The sequence below is a fragment of the Raphanus sativus genome, chromosome 5 (assembly GCF_000801105.2).
Source record: "Raphanus sativus cultivar WK10039 chromosome 5, ASM80110v3, whole genome shotgun sequence".
Taxonomy (NCBI): domain Eukaryota; kingdom Viridiplantae; phylum Streptophyta; class Magnoliopsida; order Brassicales; family Brassicaceae; genus Raphanus; species Raphanus sativus.
In genome coordinates, this window is record NC_079515.1 from 19,799,596 (window position 1) to 19,816,658 (window position 17,063).

The window sequence follows — 17,063 nt, forward strand, 5'->3', positions numbered from 1 at the left end:
ACAATTCACTTTTGTTATATCTTAATTTATATCACTTAAAACATATGTTAATTACATGATTTCAGTTTTTCACTTATCAAAATATTTTTTACAAAAAATTTAAATTATTTTTAAGAAGAACTATACCAGAAGACTTTCAAGTAAGTCGCCTGGACGACTTACTGAAAAGTCGTCTGGACAGAAGACTTACGGGAGTTAGAAACGTAAAAAAAAATCAGTTTTTTGTTTCTTCACAAGGGACTGATTGTAATTTCAATAGTCTTTTAGGTTACTTTTGCATTTGATTCAAGTTTGGGTTTAGTTTTGCATTTGAAATCAAGTTGTGAGTCATATTTGGTATAATCCCAAGAAAGAAACGATTTATTGATATGACTGTAACTTTAGTGTATTTCAATATTCGAGTAGTAATACCAATGGCAAAATCCGTAATAAATCTAGTAAGGGGGGGGTGTGTATTCAACCGAGAGTTTTAGGTGATTTGTAATAAAATGACAAATCCACTATTATTCAAATATGAATTTTAAAAGTTCATTTAAAATCCACTGTTATTCAACTTGACATTTCCTAAAGTACTCTAAAATCCACTGTTATTGAAAACATTTTAAGTTGTGGAGTTTTAAAGTTTTGAGGTGATTTTAGGGTGTTTGGGTGGAGTTTATTAGTTAAAAAAATTAAAACTCAAATCTCATAGTTTTATGTGATATTCTAGAGTAGTTTAACAAAAATCACCTAAATCTCTGCAACTTATTAAAATCATCTAAAACTCCACTAAAAATCAAATCACATCAAATGTTAAATTGAATACACCCCCTAAATAAATGGTGTTTTCAAATATGGTCTGAGAAGGGCTGTTAAGTCACCATGTCAGAATGACACTGAAGTAAATAAATATTAAATTAAAAGTTACTTTTTTATTTTACTTCCCTATTATTAATAATAATAAAGGGATAACATCTATTCCATTACATATGATGATCAACTCTGTACAGCTAATATATAAAAAATATTTACTACGGTAAAGAAGATGAATAGCATGTGCCTTTTTCGTGGTTTTCTACTTTTTTTTTTTTTTTGATTCACCCTCTAAAGTTTTGATTGGTAGAACATTAGCATTAGCATTATGCTATATATTATCCAATCAACAGTTGTTACAAAAGCATTTAGAAAAGCACTTACTAAATGCTAATGCTCTCTAAATGCTCATTGGCAAATGCTCTCATATGAAGCTTTTGAAAGAACATTTGCATTTCTAATTTATAAATTTAAAAAAAATATATAATTGATTCATTTATTTGATTTAATAATATTATAAAATTATTATATCCAGAAAATGAAATTTGGATTTCTAAAATAAATTTACAATATAAATATTTTTTAAAAACTAGTATTTCACATCAAAAAATATAATTTATTTTAAATGTGAAATATTATTTTTAAAAATAGATATCTTAATTGTAAATTTTTTTTAAAATAAAATTCTCGATATAAACATAATTTTGAAATTAGTAAATAAAATAAATTAATTATATCTTTTTATATATTAATATATAAAATAAAAAAATATATATAATGATAATTTATTTATTTTATTTCCAAAAATATTTTTATATTATTTTATTTATTTAATAATATTCAAAATGATTTTATATCCAAAAATAATTTTTTATCTTAAATAAATTTTTCATTATTTTAAAATAATAATATTTCACATTTAAAATTAATTTAATTTATGTTATTAATTAAGATTCATTATTTTTAATAACAAATATATATATATATATATATATTATAATTTAATACATATTAACATATATATATATTATAATTAATCTATATTATTTTAAAATAAAAATATTATATGATAACTTTTATTAAAAAAAATTAAAAATGTATACTGCTACTGATTTACCAATCATTTATTAAAAGTTTTAAAGAAAGCATACAGCTTCTGCAGAATACTGCTTTTAGGGCATACTGCTACTGCTTCTTCATCTGTTGTACCAATCGAGGGCTAAGTGAACATTTAAGTTCACCAACCAATAGTATTGTGTTATTTTATATTGAGTATGTTTTAAAAAAGGAAACAAATGATTGTAAAATTATATTATGTTTTCAAATTAAAAAGGATAAAATAATTAAAATACTAGAAATAGTCAAAATAAAAATAATTTAAAAATATATTTTTTTAACACCGTCACCAAAATACAAAACCCTGAACCCTAAATCATAAACGCTAAATTTGAACACTAAACTCTGAATCTTTGGATAAACCATAAATCTTTTTTTTTTGTCAGCAAACCATAAATCTTAGAGTTTAGGATTCATCCAACGGTTTAGGATTTACTGTTTTTTCTGACGGTTTTAAAAATCATCAAAATTATTTTAAAATTCTTTTTTTTGTCAACTACTATTTTATATATTTTAACATTTTATTTTTAAAACACAATATAACTTGGTAATTATTTTATTTCTTTTTATAAAATATACTAAATATAAATTAACACAATACTATTGGTTAGTGAACTTAAGGGTTCACCCTATGGAGTGAACCCAAGAATAACTCTTGGTTTTCTATGTTCTCTTGGTTTGTATAATTTTTTTACTTGTTTAATTAAACAGTTAAATGGGATTTAGAAATGAATAATAAGATTTTGCATTGCATATAAAATTAATTGCGTGAATTATACATGGAACTCAAATTTTTTGAACTTAACATAGAAATAGTTGATGTTCGAAAAGAACATATAAATAGTTTATAATCTCATAGACGTATAACCCAATTTTTAAATATTTTTTTAGCAAATTAGAATTAATTTCAAAGAATCTTATGAGCTCAAATTCTAAACTACTATGGTAAAAACTTTATAAACTAACAATTTTGGGATTGTGATGATTTATTACTTTTAGAGTTATTAATTTAGAAAAATTATATTTTTCTATTTTAGAATATATGCATTTTTTATAAAATAAGAAAATAATTTATTTTACTAATATTATATTAAATGAAGTTTTAGAAATTCTACATTCATATTGTTTATATAATATTATTGTTGTATATAAAATACCTTTCATAAAATTTAAATGCTGTTTTAGATATAAGTTTAAATATTATAAAAATATATTGAAAATTTAAGAAAATGTAAAAATAATTTTATTGTGAAGATAAAATAAACATAAAATGCTATGTTTGTACTCAAATAAAATTTATATACATATAATTATTAATTTATGATTTTAATGAGACTGTGTGTTTACATAAGATTTTGCAAAAAAAATATTATCTTATTATTTTATTGATTTGTATTATATTTTAAATCGAGTGAACTCGGGCCAGAATTTTTATTAATTTATATTGCTTATTAATTTATCAAGTACTCTTTCTGTTTCATTTTAATTGTCGTTTTAGATTTGTACACACAGATTAATAAATAATTTAATTTTGCATATTTTCTATATAAAATAGCATTACTCATACATCTACTTATCTTTCAACCAATAGAAAAATAAAATGGAAAATAAAATTAATAATTTTTATTGAAATGCTAACGACACTTATTTTGCAACGAAAATTTTTCTCTAGAACGACACATTTATATGAAACAGACCATGATAAAGTCTATGAAGACGTTATGAAATGTTAAAAGCTTTTGTAATACTTAGGTATTGTTAAATCAAAAACAAACATACATAACTTTTGGTATTGCTTTTTCTTTTATTTTTTTTGCATCGCTAATATTTGTTTTGCAAATATTACTCTTTCCAACGTGTAAGTATAGAACACTAGAATCGGCCCGCCCTACGGGTGGAATATACTTTACTTGTGATTTAGGTTATTAAGTTTTGTATAATTTTGTGGTTTGTGTTTTAGATTTGCATTTGTTGAAAAATGTATATGATCATTATAAAGTTTTAGGTAAAGAGAGATTATATGTGGTAAGATACATTTTACTTGTTTACGCTAATTGTTTCTATTATCCAAAAAAGGTTGTTTCTAATATCGTAACATTGATATGCTGTGAAGGCAACAAATAGTTTTTATGCTGTTTTCTTCTACAAAATTTTGATCTCATATTCGGTGAGTTATTTGTGGTCCAAAAGGATTGACTTGTGAATAATTTTTAGAACATAGAGAGTGATTTTTTAATTTGTTCTATTAAATTTTATTTTTATTTTTATAACATTAGATGTAATATATTTGTAACTATAATCTTTATAGTTGAGAATAAAGTTTTTTTTTATTTTGTAATTATGAGATATTTGGGTATTATTAGAAATTGTTTTGTGTATAAAATATCAGAAGATATTTTTTTTTCAATTTGGATTAAAAAATTAATAATTTTAAATTTAAAATATAAAATTATAAAATTTATGTAACTTACAACAATATTTATCTAACTTACAACAATGTTTTTTTTGTAAGGTGAATATAACCGATTTTATTATCATACTTTATTTATATGGATGTATCAAAATAAATAAATATCTTAATTAGTTATACAACACAAAAAGTATTGTTCGTTACTATTTAATATTTATTTATAATTTTTATGTTTTCTTATTTTATGATCAAGTAGTCCATGTAATCTAATAACCAATAGAATTTTCAGAATAAATGCTATGATTAACTTTTAGACTATAGTTAGTATAATAACCGATAGATGTATATATTATATGTAACTAACTTGCTATATCAATATAATATAATTTACTATAATCATTTTTAGTTGAAAAGAAAAAAGTTTAATTTTGCTATAATAAGATATTTTGGTATTATTTGAAATTCTTGTAAATTATATATGAGAAGAAATGTGTTTATTAGAATTTGGATTGAATAATTGTTAGAGATTAATTAGCAGAAAGCCATTAAAAAAAAGATAGATTACAAAGCAACAATGTTGTGTATATCAACTGCATCATGCCTTTTTTGATCAAATCTAGCGTATCATGCCATGCTTGGTGTTTCTCAAGACAACTGCACCATAATCACCTTCTAGGCAATTCCTCTCATGCCCCTATTTTTCACTCCTCAATCTCTATTAGACATTTTTCTTCTTTTAATTTTATGTGTCTAACGAAAAATTATAAAATTAAATCGGAAACGTGAATATTTTTTATTTGATTTATAGAATTTGATAAAAATATTTCAAAAGTCAAAAAACTGTTTTTTCATAGTTTCACGAAAATCATCAAAATATGGTTAAAAACGATTTTTGAAAGGTATAGAAGTTAAATACTTACCCATGGGTTCACTAATCCATAGGGGGTTAGGGTATAGTTTTGAAGAGGGGGAAGCTTTGATTAGGGATTTTGTGTTTTGATCAAAAATAAAATTATGAAAAAAGGGTATAGAAAACTAAGAAAACCTATAGGAAATTGCGTGTAGGAAAATAGGGCGTACAAGAAAAGTTGACTCATCACCTTCCACCTATCATCATCATCATTATCACTAACCTTTTTTTTCTGAAAACAATTATTCCCACTAACCTAACAAATCCAATTCACAAAGATTCATAATATTCAACATAATCCGCATCCATTCTCTTGCGCATTTATCTCTTTTCATTGCACACGTCTCCAAACACGCCAACTCTTATGATCAAATACCTGTAAGATCAAATACATGTCTTATGAAAGCAAGTACTATGAGCTCACAAAGCTAGTACAACTCTTATGAAAGCAAGCATCAACAATCCAGTAATTAAGTTTCCTACTTTTCATGATAAGAAACGTTGAAATCTTTTTCAAGTACCCCAGAAACTTTTTAAACACAGAAATCTAAATCTGTAGAGACAAAAGGACAGAAGATTTGATCATGATAGAACAATAAGAATCTCGTATCTCTCAAACCCACACAGATTCTACTGTAGCATATACTTTAAGTGATTCCATTCACAATCTAAACTCAAATCCGATGATGTAGATTACAGATCCTCTTGATATAAGTAAAGAAGTAACGACAAAAAGTAAGGTGATCTCAAAAGTTAAGATCTTTAATATTGGATGCAAAAAAAAAGAACAACAATAGACACAGACCTGTTCTTAGCTCATAAACTGTTTAAAAACAGAATCACCTTAGCAGGAGCATGTCCACATCCGTCAGCTCTCCACCGTGTTTGCTTTCCAAAATCAGAGACCTTGACGGTTGAAGAACATCGGCTAGCCTGCAAATCTGAGAGAATGATTGATGGGTTAACCATTATACTGGAAAAGAAATTTCTAGAAATACTAAGAATTGTGAGGATGATGCTAAAGGGTTAAGGGCTGACTTTTTTACAGGTTGAGATCCACAATCTAGAGAGATAAGAAGCAGTGAATGATTAATCATCATGATCGTGGGTGGAAGAAGTAAAGATGGTTATTAACGGTGACGAATCATTACATCTCGTAAAGGAGGAGTAATTTAGTCGAACCGACAGGAAGGAAGCTCGAGCAAAAGATTCCTTCTGAATATTCGTCCCCGACAAAGTCTTGAAACTCCATTGTTGGCTAGTAAAAGATCATTTTTCTCAGACAAAACCAAGTTTTTATATATACAAAATTGAGCTTGTAAAATCTAAATCAAGTATTTGTTACAAAAAGAAAAGGCATGATTTATTTTAGCAGTTCTAGAGTTAAAGCAAGACTCTATAACATGAGTCTTTATAACATGAGAACCAATTAGCTTGTTCAAATCTATATTAGAATGATGGACACAGCAAACAAAAGTAGCAAAGGATTCGATTGTTGTAAGAATCATGATGTATTTACCTTTGAACGGCGGATTTGATTGTTCAAATCACCAGACCTGGCTCCGTTTTGGGCAGTATCCATATGATGATGTTTTTTTTTTTTGGTAAAATGTTAAATATTATACCAGATTTTAAGTTTGAAACAGACTTTACATAGACACTAGTAGCAGAGATACGAGAAATTAAACTAAACAAAGACCTTAACAACAAACAATAATCAAAATGAATTAAGACAAGACTAAGCCTTTGAACAGAGCGACAATGAAGCAGTGAAGAACCAGAAGACTAAGCTTGGACAATATGAACTCCCAGTTACCACGAGACACCAAAGAGAAAGACGCCCTCATACCTTGATGCAGCCGGCTCCTACAACTTCCAGAAGACTCAAAAGCCAATACCTGTCCAAAGAATTACAACTCGAACCTGCTAACTCACCCAAGAAGCTCAACACCGGCAGCACGAGGAGGGTTCACAACCGACGATGCCGTCGTTCGGAAAAGAGAACTGAAGATTGCTGCCTCCAACTATCTAGCCCGGGACCGTGTACACCTCTTGAACCCGAAAACCCATATAGGGCGGTGAGACCGGTCGAAAACACCATCTCCGGAGAATAGCCACCAAGCAAGCTAAAAGGTCCAAAACCCAACCGAAGTCTGTTCATTATCAGAGACCCGTCCGCTTCCAAGAGAGATCACGAAGCAGCAAGGTACAAAGGAGAGAGAGACGGAGACACGAAGGGCCACAACGTCGGAACCCAACAGCTTAGAGGAGACGCTACAACAACACGCGACTGAAGCAGAACTCACAGCGCAAGTCGAGGAGACGACATCACGACACACTGCCACCAGTGACCACCACAAAAGCAGAACGAACTGACAAACGCGGAACCACCGGAGACCACCGGAGGAACCTAAAGCCAAGGGAGAAAATTCCGAGATCCAAGAATCTCAAAACCCTAACCCTACTTGAGGACACGAATCCGGACACCACGTATCACGCGACGAGGGATACAGCCTCGAGCAAAGTTACCCGACGCCTCACGCGCCACCGCCTCGAAGAGCTCCACCACAGAGATTGGAAAACCCTCCAGACAGCAAACCCGGAATGAAAACCTGGAGAAGGACATGACGAGCAGGAAGCCGTCCTCAAGCTTCACCGACAACGCCTTGCACAGCCCAAATCTACACCGGAGTTAACCAGATCTGAACCGGAGATCTACGGAAAAGCACTTCCTCCACCGAGAAAAGAACAAGCGAAGACCACAGAAGAGAACAAGAAGAAGCGGAGGAGAAGAAAAACAACGGGGCTCCGGCAACCGCCTAAAAGGGCGCGACGGCGACGCCGGAGAAACAAGATAAGGAAAAGAAAGAGAAATCGTCTCCAATGCCCGTGGAAGAAAATTTTAAAGCTACAATATCCTCGTTATAAGGTGATTTTCTTTTACATTTATTTTTGAATCGAGAAATAAGTAAATTACGAACAAAGAATGGAAAGTGGAGATATTTACAATGAAAACCAGGGTCAAACCCACCCATCCAGCAATCCGTCGGACCTAAATGGGTAAACCGTAAAAAAGTAAACCAACCCTAAAATCAAACGCGATTTCTAATCACTCTCTCGTTTCCCCTCTTTTCCTCCCCTTATTTTCTCTAAGTGACTGTTTAGTTTCTTCTCCTTCTCGATCCCGATCCTCTCCTCATCCTCTCTATCTCATCTCTCTCGCGAAACTAGGAGAGCTAAGGGGGAAAACGATCTTGAGGTAAGGTTTCTGGGTTTCTGAATTCGATTTCTGGGCGTTTGTCTCTCGTTCCGTCGTGTATCTTTCGATTTGTCTCGGTTCTCTCGTTTTGCTTTGTATCGATTCGTTTCTGGTTTCTGGTCTCATTGGAGACGATTTCTCCATTTCCTAATCCTCTAATTATATCTTTAGGTTTAGGGACGAATGGCAAAGATAAGGTGGACTAAGAAGAGAAGAACGAAACCACTGAAGGATATAACTTCTCCTCCTTTAAAAGAAGCTACTGATGTTTCTCAACCGGAAGCGGAGTCTGTTGAAGATGGAGATGTGAACCGCAACGAAGATGAAGAGAACGAGAAGTCTCACGAGAGCCTTGAGAGCCCCATTGAAGATGCGAACCCAGTTGAAGAGAACCAGAACGAAGAGGTCTCTCCAGGAAACGAAAGTGTAGATGAAGAGAACCAGAATCAAGAGGCTTCCCACAACGAAAGTGAAGATGAAGAGAACGGAAACGAAGAAGCCTCCGAGAACCAAAGTGAAGAGGAAGAGAACTCAGAGGAGGAAGCGGCAAACGTGGATGGAAATGGAAATGTAGTACAAAGAGAGGAAGAGAACTCAGAGGAGGAAGCGGCAAACTTGGATGGAAATGGAGTACAAGGAGAGGCAGAGAACTCAGAGGAGCAAGCGGCAAACTTGGATGGAAATTCCAGAGTAGGAGAGGAAGAGAGGTCAGAAGAAGTAGATGTCGGTAGAGATGGAGGAAGTAGCAGTGAAACCGAAAGCGAGGTGAGAATCTCTATGTTCCTTATTTTCCCGTGTCAATTATGCTAAGGATAACTGGTAGAACTAAGGATAAAATTAAGATAAATGGTAGAACAAAGGATAACTGGTAGAACTGTGGATAACTGGTAGAACTATGGATAACTGGTAGAACTGTGGATAACTGGTAGAACTGTGGATAACTGGTAGAACTGTGGATAACTCGTCTGTTTGTTATAGGAAGAATGACAATGTCTTTGTTTCGGTTTGATGGAGGATGTGTTTGGTGTTTGTTTGTTGTTTGTAGGATTCCGACAATGAGGCGTTAAAACCCTTGGGCATGTACTTCCAACCGTCTGAGTATAGGAAGAAGATCAAGATCTCGACTAGGTGTTTTATTGCTGATGTAATGAAAACCTTTGCCGAATTAGTCCCTCCAATAACTCCGACAGAGAAGAATTGGTTTGTGAATCATCCGCAATTCAAGCACATATTCCACATGCCACAGGCTGGAAACCACAAGGTAATGGGCATGTGGATGCTCCTTCTCCGAACCACTCGCATTGCAAAGGAAAAAGAGGCATGGTTTGCCGTGAATGGTTGTCCGATCCGCTATGGTATCAGAGAACATGCTTTGATATCTGGATTGAACTGTCGGAACTATCCATTGAACTACAAGGAGGCCGGAGACACGAAGTTTGTGAGGAGATGTTTTGGGAGGGGAATAATAAGATATCAAGACGTGAAAGCTAAAGTTCTTGAGGGAATGGAACCTTCTCGTGATAGGTTGAGGCTGTTGGTGTTGTATTTTCTATCGAGTGTTCTTCTTGGACAGACGAAGAGCGGAAATGAAGCCCCTCCCGTGGATCCATTCTTGCTGAGAGCAGTTGATGATCTGAATTTATGTAGAACTTTCCCTTGGGGTAGACTGTCCTTTGATTACATGATGAAAGAGATTGCACACACTATGGCTCATTTCGATGGGGAGGTGAAAGAAGGTGTGATATGGCCAATTCCTGGTTTCTGTCTTCCAATGGAGGTAAGTCTTATAAGTAATAACTCGAATAGAGACTTCCTGTGTGATATTGAGACTTACTTTGTTTTTTGTACATGTGTAGATGCTAGCATTTGAGGCTATTCCTGTATTGGGTAGTAAATTCAGAGAGGCCGTTGATGACCCAGACCCAACATGTCCAAGGATGTGCCAAACAAAGTTCAAGTAAAGTGAGATGAAGGGATTTCCGCTATGGAAAATAAACAAAGCACTTGGTAATACTCAGGTTAGTTATCCATCCTCAAAATATACAAAGAAACTTTCTTTGAAATTTGAATAAGGCATTGACTCAACATGGTTACTCTGTAGGACATTGATAACGTTTTGGCTGTCAGAGAAGAGGAACGGAGTCTACTAGAGCGGATAACAGAACCAGAGGATAACAGAGATAAGGATGATGCAATTGTCGATAGCTGGATGAAGAGGGTGGCTCGTGGATATGTTGTAAGATTTGTCGATATGTTTGCGGAGGATGTGGCAGCCCGAGAAGGCCCTCCCCCTCAGACAGGTGGAAACGGCATTGAAGCCAATGAATCAGCAGAGAACTCGGTGCAGCTAAAAGAAATATTAGAGGCCGTTAAGAAATTCAGAGAAGATGTTGGAGAGCGGATGGACAGGATTGAGAATAAGGTTGGAGAAGTTGATTTAAGACTCGCAGTGTCAGAGGCTTATATTCACGAGCAGATAGCACTTGGTAAGAGGAGTAATCAGGAGAGGCCTGATAAGGAGGTTGGCTGTAATAAGAGGTCAAAGAAAAAGTGAGAAGGTTATGTCTCCTTTTGGTTTGTTTTAAAAGTAGACTTATGTTATGTTGGTTGCTTTTGGTATGTTTGTTTTTTAGACTTATGTTATCTTTTGAACGAAAACGAAGGTTATGTCTCCTTTTGGTTTGTAAGAAATTTATGTAAAACATTAAATGTTGCATTTTATTTCTCTTTTATTTGCCTTTTTCTTCCTTTTTGTTTTCTTGCTTAGAGTAGTATAAGTAGGTAGGTATTGGAGACATCATTTCTTCCTGATATCTGTCAGTCTCTGTCACTCTCTCTCTTTCTCTTCTCTTATTGCAATAAAGAAACAAGTGGTCCTCTCCTCCTCCCTCCTCGTGACATCAACTCTCTCTCTCATCTCTCCATCAACTCTCTCTCTCATCTCTCCATCAACTCTCTCTCTTTCTCTTCTCTTATTCTCAGATCTAAAAGTTGTGATGGAAGAGGGTTCGGGATCATCGAGGAGGGTCAATTCTGGTCGGAGACGCTGCTTTTGTCGGTTGCCGGCGACAGTAGTGCAATCGTGGACTGACAAAAACCCAGGGCGTCGATTTTATGGCTGTCCACGATTTAAGGTATGATAATTGTAATTGAGCTTGAGTTTGAGTTTCTTTTGTGGAATATTTATATTTTCGAATTGGACATTGGCAGCCTGGACAGGAGGTAGGCTGCAAATACTTCTGTTGGTATGATGTAGAGGATGGTACAAATTGGCAGAGATTAGCATTGCTTGAAGCTCGTGATGAAATCCGTGAGAAGGATCGAGTTATTAAGCAGTTGAAGCAGACCATTTTACAAATGAGAAGCGATTTGGGCAAGAATGATGAAAATGAAGATGAAATTCTCAGGAAGTTTGAAGAATTCTATGTTTAAGTTTGTTGAAAAAAACCTATGTATGTTTTACTGAGTTTCAATAAGAGATCTCGTTTGAATAACTACTATGTATGTTTTACTGAGAATAACTAGAGAATAACTAGAGAATAACTAGAGAATAACTAGAGAACAACATCACATACCATCATTCCCAGAAGTCTCACACAAGACTTAACACAACATAAGGAAAGAAACAACATAAATCATAAGTCTTACACAAGTCTTAACACAACATAAGGCTCATTAGTTATGGGTAATAAGGTCTTTCAGATGAGCAATCTCCACCGCCATTTTCGCCACCTCGCTCTTAAGGCGGCAAACCTCTTCCTCAACTCCGTTAACCCATGGTTGACGGAAGTGGAGACCATCATTCTGCAAGTTTCACAGAGTTCGACTCAGTTTGACATCTTGAAGTAAGTTAAACAAGCAGAGAAACTGCAAACATTACCTTGTACGCGCTGCACGTGAAGTACCTTCGGCCTGGTAACCAATCCTTATCTGCTGGATTAGTAGAAACCTCGTTATTGATGAATCCACCACATGGGCAGGAAGATGGAATCCCGTGCTGAGCATCGCAAACAAACTGGAGCATGTCATAGTGTTTCTTGTTCTTCTTCATCTCCCTCTTTTCTTGTTTCTCGACCCATGGATCCATTTCTTGTTCGGAATTGAAAGGAAATGAGGAAGATGAGAGAGATGGGATGGAGAAGAGAGAAATGAGTCTGGTGAGAGAGATGAGAGGAGTCGAGATGTATGAGAAAAGGAGAAGTCTACTTTTTACTTTTTCTCACTTTTTCCCCTCGATTTGTGAGTCGGCAAAATTAAGCATTTTAGAAACCCGCCAAAAGTTGAAATTTTTGATAAACCCGCCAAAAGTACAAGTAGTTGTACCCAGGATAGTAGTTGTACAGAAATTACAAATAGTTGTACTTCCGGTGAATTTCAATAATTTTGGTTATACATGTACTTATGTTTTGTTTTCATAGTTTTACGATGATGAAATTGTTCTAATAATCTGATTCTTGGTGTTTCCCGTACTAAATTGTATACATAAAAGAGTTTTACCAAATCGATCTTAGATGGAATACAAGACCTCTAGTGTAGGTGACTACAAAAGTGTATGTTGGGTAGTAAATGTGGCCGCAAAAATATTACAAGAACTCTTTTATGTATACAATTTAGTACGGGAAACACCAAGAATCAGATTATTAGAACAATTTCATCATCGTAAAACTATGAAAACAAAACATAAGTACATGTATAACCAAAATTATTGAAATTCACCGGAAGTACAACTATTTCTAATTTCTGTACAACTACTATCCTGGGTACAACTACTTGTACTTTTGGCGGGTTTATCAAAATGCTAATCTCTGATGCAGAGAAATAATTTCGTTTTTTAATTCGATAGTAATATTACAAAGAAAAGTTTTCCATAGTTATATTACAAATCAGAGTTTTCCATAGTGATATTACAAATCAGAGTTTTCCATAGTTATATTACAAATCAGAGTTTTCCATAGTTGTCCCAATAATACAGAGTGAAACTCATACATTTCGATTTCCAAACAGCAACCACTGCAGGCTTTGTCTTGGACGCCTTTTATTTTGCGTCCTTGGCCGCCGTTCACCAGCAGATGGAAACCTTTTCACTCTCTTTCTACCCCTCTTCTCAACGCGCTTTGGAGCTATGATCTTCATTTCTTTGATGTAATCTGGGACATCCCATTGACTCCTATCAGGAACCACATAAATAGACCTGTAATATGCCAATGCCCACAGCTCTGTCCAATAGTATTTAGAGATCAAATCTTCTAACTGGAAAACAGAGCCACTACCATGACTGCTAGAGTAGAAAATGTAAGCCGCTAGTCCGTGGACACAAGGATACTTTTCAATATCAAAGAACCGGCAACTGCAACTTTTTCCACGTAAATTCACCGAATATGGCTTCCCATCTGATGCGACGACACTGTATTCCAGGTCGAAAGAGTTTATCTCCGAAACAATTAATTTCCTCGCCTCTGACCATGCGTCATGCACATAGTTTTCCACAAGAGGCACTAGTTTCCGCTCAGTGGATCCTCTAACGGTTTCTTTCCTATGGTCATTAAACCAATCAGCTGTTTTTTTAACGATCGTATCTAGCAAGGGTATTAAAGAGTACTTCCTCGCATCCCTGAAAACGCTGTTCATCGACTCGACAACGTTGCTTGTGTCGATGTTGTATCTTTCTCCCGGAAACCAACACCTCGCCCACTTTTCTTTCTCACTGCTCTCCTCCAAATACTTGGCAGCTGATGGATATCGAATCTTGAAAGCATCATATTCAGTCTCGAATTCAGGAACTGTGTAAATCCGAGCAATCTCCATAAATTTCCATTGCACAACTTCTTTGTTGACGTTACTTACATGACCTTTCACATTTTGAGCCAAATGCCATATACAATGCGCATGATGAGCCTTCGGAAATACATTAGCTATCGCATTGATGAGGCTTCCATTTCTGTCACTCATAAACACTAACTCCGATGAATCTGGCACAACAGTCTTGAACATCTCGAAAAACCAACTCCAACTGTCCTTATTCTCACCATCTAGCACACCAAAAGCTAAAGGATAGTGGTGCCGATTAGGATCTTGGGCCGTTGCAAAAACAAGTACACCACCATATCCATTTTTCAGAAAAGTAGCATCCACGGTTACAACTTTCCTCATCACTTTAAAACCTTCGATGCTAGCTCCCAGTGCTATGAACAAGTACTTGAATCTGTCAGAATCATCCAATTTCACACTCGTGATTGTCTGATGATTGATCTTCTCTAACATGTACAAATAACAATACAACATCTGATAGCTTTCTTCGGGAGTCCCACGCAAAACGTTTACAGCTTCGTTTCTACCTCGCAAAGCAGTGGAGTATGATATTTTGACACCCAGTTTTGTCCACACAAGAGCCTGGATACTGCTAGGCCGAGGAGTTTCCATTTGCCCTGGATAATCATCACGCAATAGAGATGCAACCAGCTGTGGCGAGCCTCTCCTCTTTGAGTTGCAATTACTCTGACTCCCATGCGAGCATGTATGCATCTTGTTGTACGTTCTAATAGAGAACATTTGAGATTTTTTAATCTTCGCAGCACGTAGTCCCCATTTACATCCTTCCTTAATGCATTTTAGCACTAACCGCTCCTTATCTGATTTCACCACATTAAACCCAAATGTTTTCGTGCATGCGCCTCTATCCACCACTTCTTGCACTGCCTTTTTACTAGCAAACTCTTGTTGTATTTTCAAACCAAGACCGTCTTCCCATTCCTCCATAAACGGGATCTCTTTGCCAACATGTGGAACATCGCCATTTTCATCCCTCCTTTCTGTGTCTTCGCGACCATTATCCACATTACCATCAACATTTTCATCCACATTGCCATCCACATTTTCATCCACATTGCATCACCATCATCAATTGCATAGACATTTGCCTCCACATTGCCATCAACATTTACGTCTTCATCACCTTTTTCCAACATCTCCTCAATCGCCACAATCCCCCCCTCGGGTTGTTTATCCACTTGATTATTGCCACCATATAAAGTTATGGCTTTATCTCCGATTTCATCTTCATGCCACACCTCATAATTCATACCTAGAGAACTTCGTTTCCCCACTCTTGAAAGCTGCTCTGCTAGTACTGCCATTTTGATCACCTCCACAAACAAAATGCACCTCCGGTTATCTTTATCAAGGGACAAAAGATAACTCAGCAGATCCTCATCATCACAAATGGCGAATTTCTCGTCACTCCCAATCAGCAGTGGAATGTAGCTCAAATTCAACTTCACATTACATTCATTAACCCCGACCTTTTTGCATATGCGTGCTTCTAGCATTGAAAGAGTTATCTCCTCAGCAGCATGCTTGAACACTAAACAATACATCTGACCTTCGCATCTGAAGTGTATGACGACGTTGCTCATTCTAACCTGCCAAAACCATTCAATACAATCCATTATTCATAGAAAAATCACCCCTGCGAATACCAGTTTTATAACAGTTTTACTATGCAACAATTTCGGTTATACTAGTTTTCCTAGTTTTACAGTTATACTAGTTTTCCTAGTTTTACAGTCGTACAGATTTTGAATTTGAAATCTACATTCACTGGCCTACGAATCGAGAGAATCGAACAATGCAACCATTCTCCTACTCAATTCAACTCATTTCCATTCCAATACCAACCTCCAACATCTACATCCATTCAAATCAGCTTTCTCAGCTCATTCAAGAGCTTTGGAACCAAAACCATACCTCTTCTGCGGAAGAATACACCGGCGATGGACAGAGATAAGATTGCCTCTTGCACAGCGTCGAAAGACGACGGAATAACAAGCCTGACTCGCAGCTTTCGAATGGGTGAGCTCTGGAGGAGAGAAGAAGCTCCGACGAGATCTCAGCTCCGACGTCGGGTCTCTCTCGTTTTTCACAAACGCAACGCAAAAGAGTGAGTTGCGTTTTGAGACGTTTTTCTCGTTTTCAATTTCTTTTTTTTTTTTTTTATCTGAGGCTAAATTGGTAATTGTCATTCTTTTAATGAATCAGAGGGATATGAAGATTTAAGGGGGATATAAGTGATTTAAAATGTTCATATGAGGGGGATAGAGATGATGTCTCGGAAGAGAAACCCTATAGAGAAGAGGGAGTGTTTCGGGAGGAGAGAGGAGAGGGAGTTGAATATTTGAGGAGAAAATTCAAAAAAAACGTCTGAACAAATAGACAGTAATCAGAATAGACAATAATCAGAATAGACACATGATTAGACAGTAATCAGAAAAAAAAAACTATATTTTTCATGATGTTTTAACTGATGAAAAATACAGTAATCAGAATAGACACATGATTCTACCGAGGAAGGTGATCGAATGACTTACAGTATTGAAGATGAAAGTGGAGAGTCTCCCTTCGCTCTCCGTCTCCGAAGTTTTCATCCATACCAGCTTCATCAAAGGGATCGCCAGAGGCTGCAGCATATTTATACAAATATAGCAGACGGACAGTGCAAGAGGTAGACTCGTAGTGAGATGGGGAATAAAGACGATTAAACCACAATCACCGTTACAGAAGCTAGATAGTCTCTGCACCGA

At 35.1% G+C, this 17,063-nt stretch overlaps 2 protein-coding genes across 7 annotated transcripts; one reads left to right on the top strand and one right to left on the bottom strand.

Annotated features, from left to right (window-relative positions):
- Positions 1-4,849: 4,849 nt before the first annotated feature.
- LOC130495275 (uncharacterized) lies at positions 4,850-7,983 on the bottom strand. 5 transcript variants are annotated; one of them, XR_008934542.1, is made up of 6 exons: positions 6,748-7,983; positions 6,380-6,486; positions 6,267-6,291; positions 6,034-6,169; positions 5,419-5,604; positions 4,850-4,987 (listed from the first exon to the last, which is right to left on the bottom strand). XR_008934542.1 is itself a non-coding variant. In XM_056986795.1 (6 exons), exons 1-5 carry the CDS (start codon positions 6,808-6,810, stop codon positions 5,560-5,562), a joined length of 330 nt encoding a protein of 109 aa, XP_056842775.1. In that variant the 5' UTR covers positions 6,811-7,983; the 3' UTR covers positions 4,850-4,987; positions 5,419-5,559. The 5 variants fall into 5 exon arrangements, 1 of the variants encoding a protein (XP_056842775.1); XM_056986795.1 differs by having other exon boundaries at positions 6,072-6,161; XR_008934543.1 differs by lacking the exon at positions 6,267-6,291 and having other exon boundaries at positions 6,034-6,161.
- Positions 7,984-8,096: 113 nt separating this feature from the next.
- Positions 8,097-11,221, top strand: LOC108834840 (uncharacterized). 2 transcript variants are annotated; one of them, XM_056986794.1, is made up of 5 exons: positions 8,097-8,157; positions 8,659-9,252; positions 9,533-10,264; positions 10,344-10,505; positions 10,589-11,221. In XM_056986794.1, the coding sequence occupies exons 2-4, from the start codon at positions 8,671-8,673 to the stop codon at positions 10,446-10,448; spliced, it is 1,419 nt and encodes a 472-aa protein (XP_056842774.1). In that variant the 5' UTR covers positions 8,097-8,157; positions 8,659-8,670; the 3' UTR covers positions 10,449-10,505; positions 10,589-11,221. The 2 variants fall into 2 exon arrangements, with proteins under 2 accessions (XP_056842774.1, XP_056842773.1); XM_056986793.1 differs by lacking the exon at positions 8,097-8,157 and adding an exon at positions 8,374-8,487.
- Positions 11,222-17,063: the final 5,842 nt, after the last annotated feature.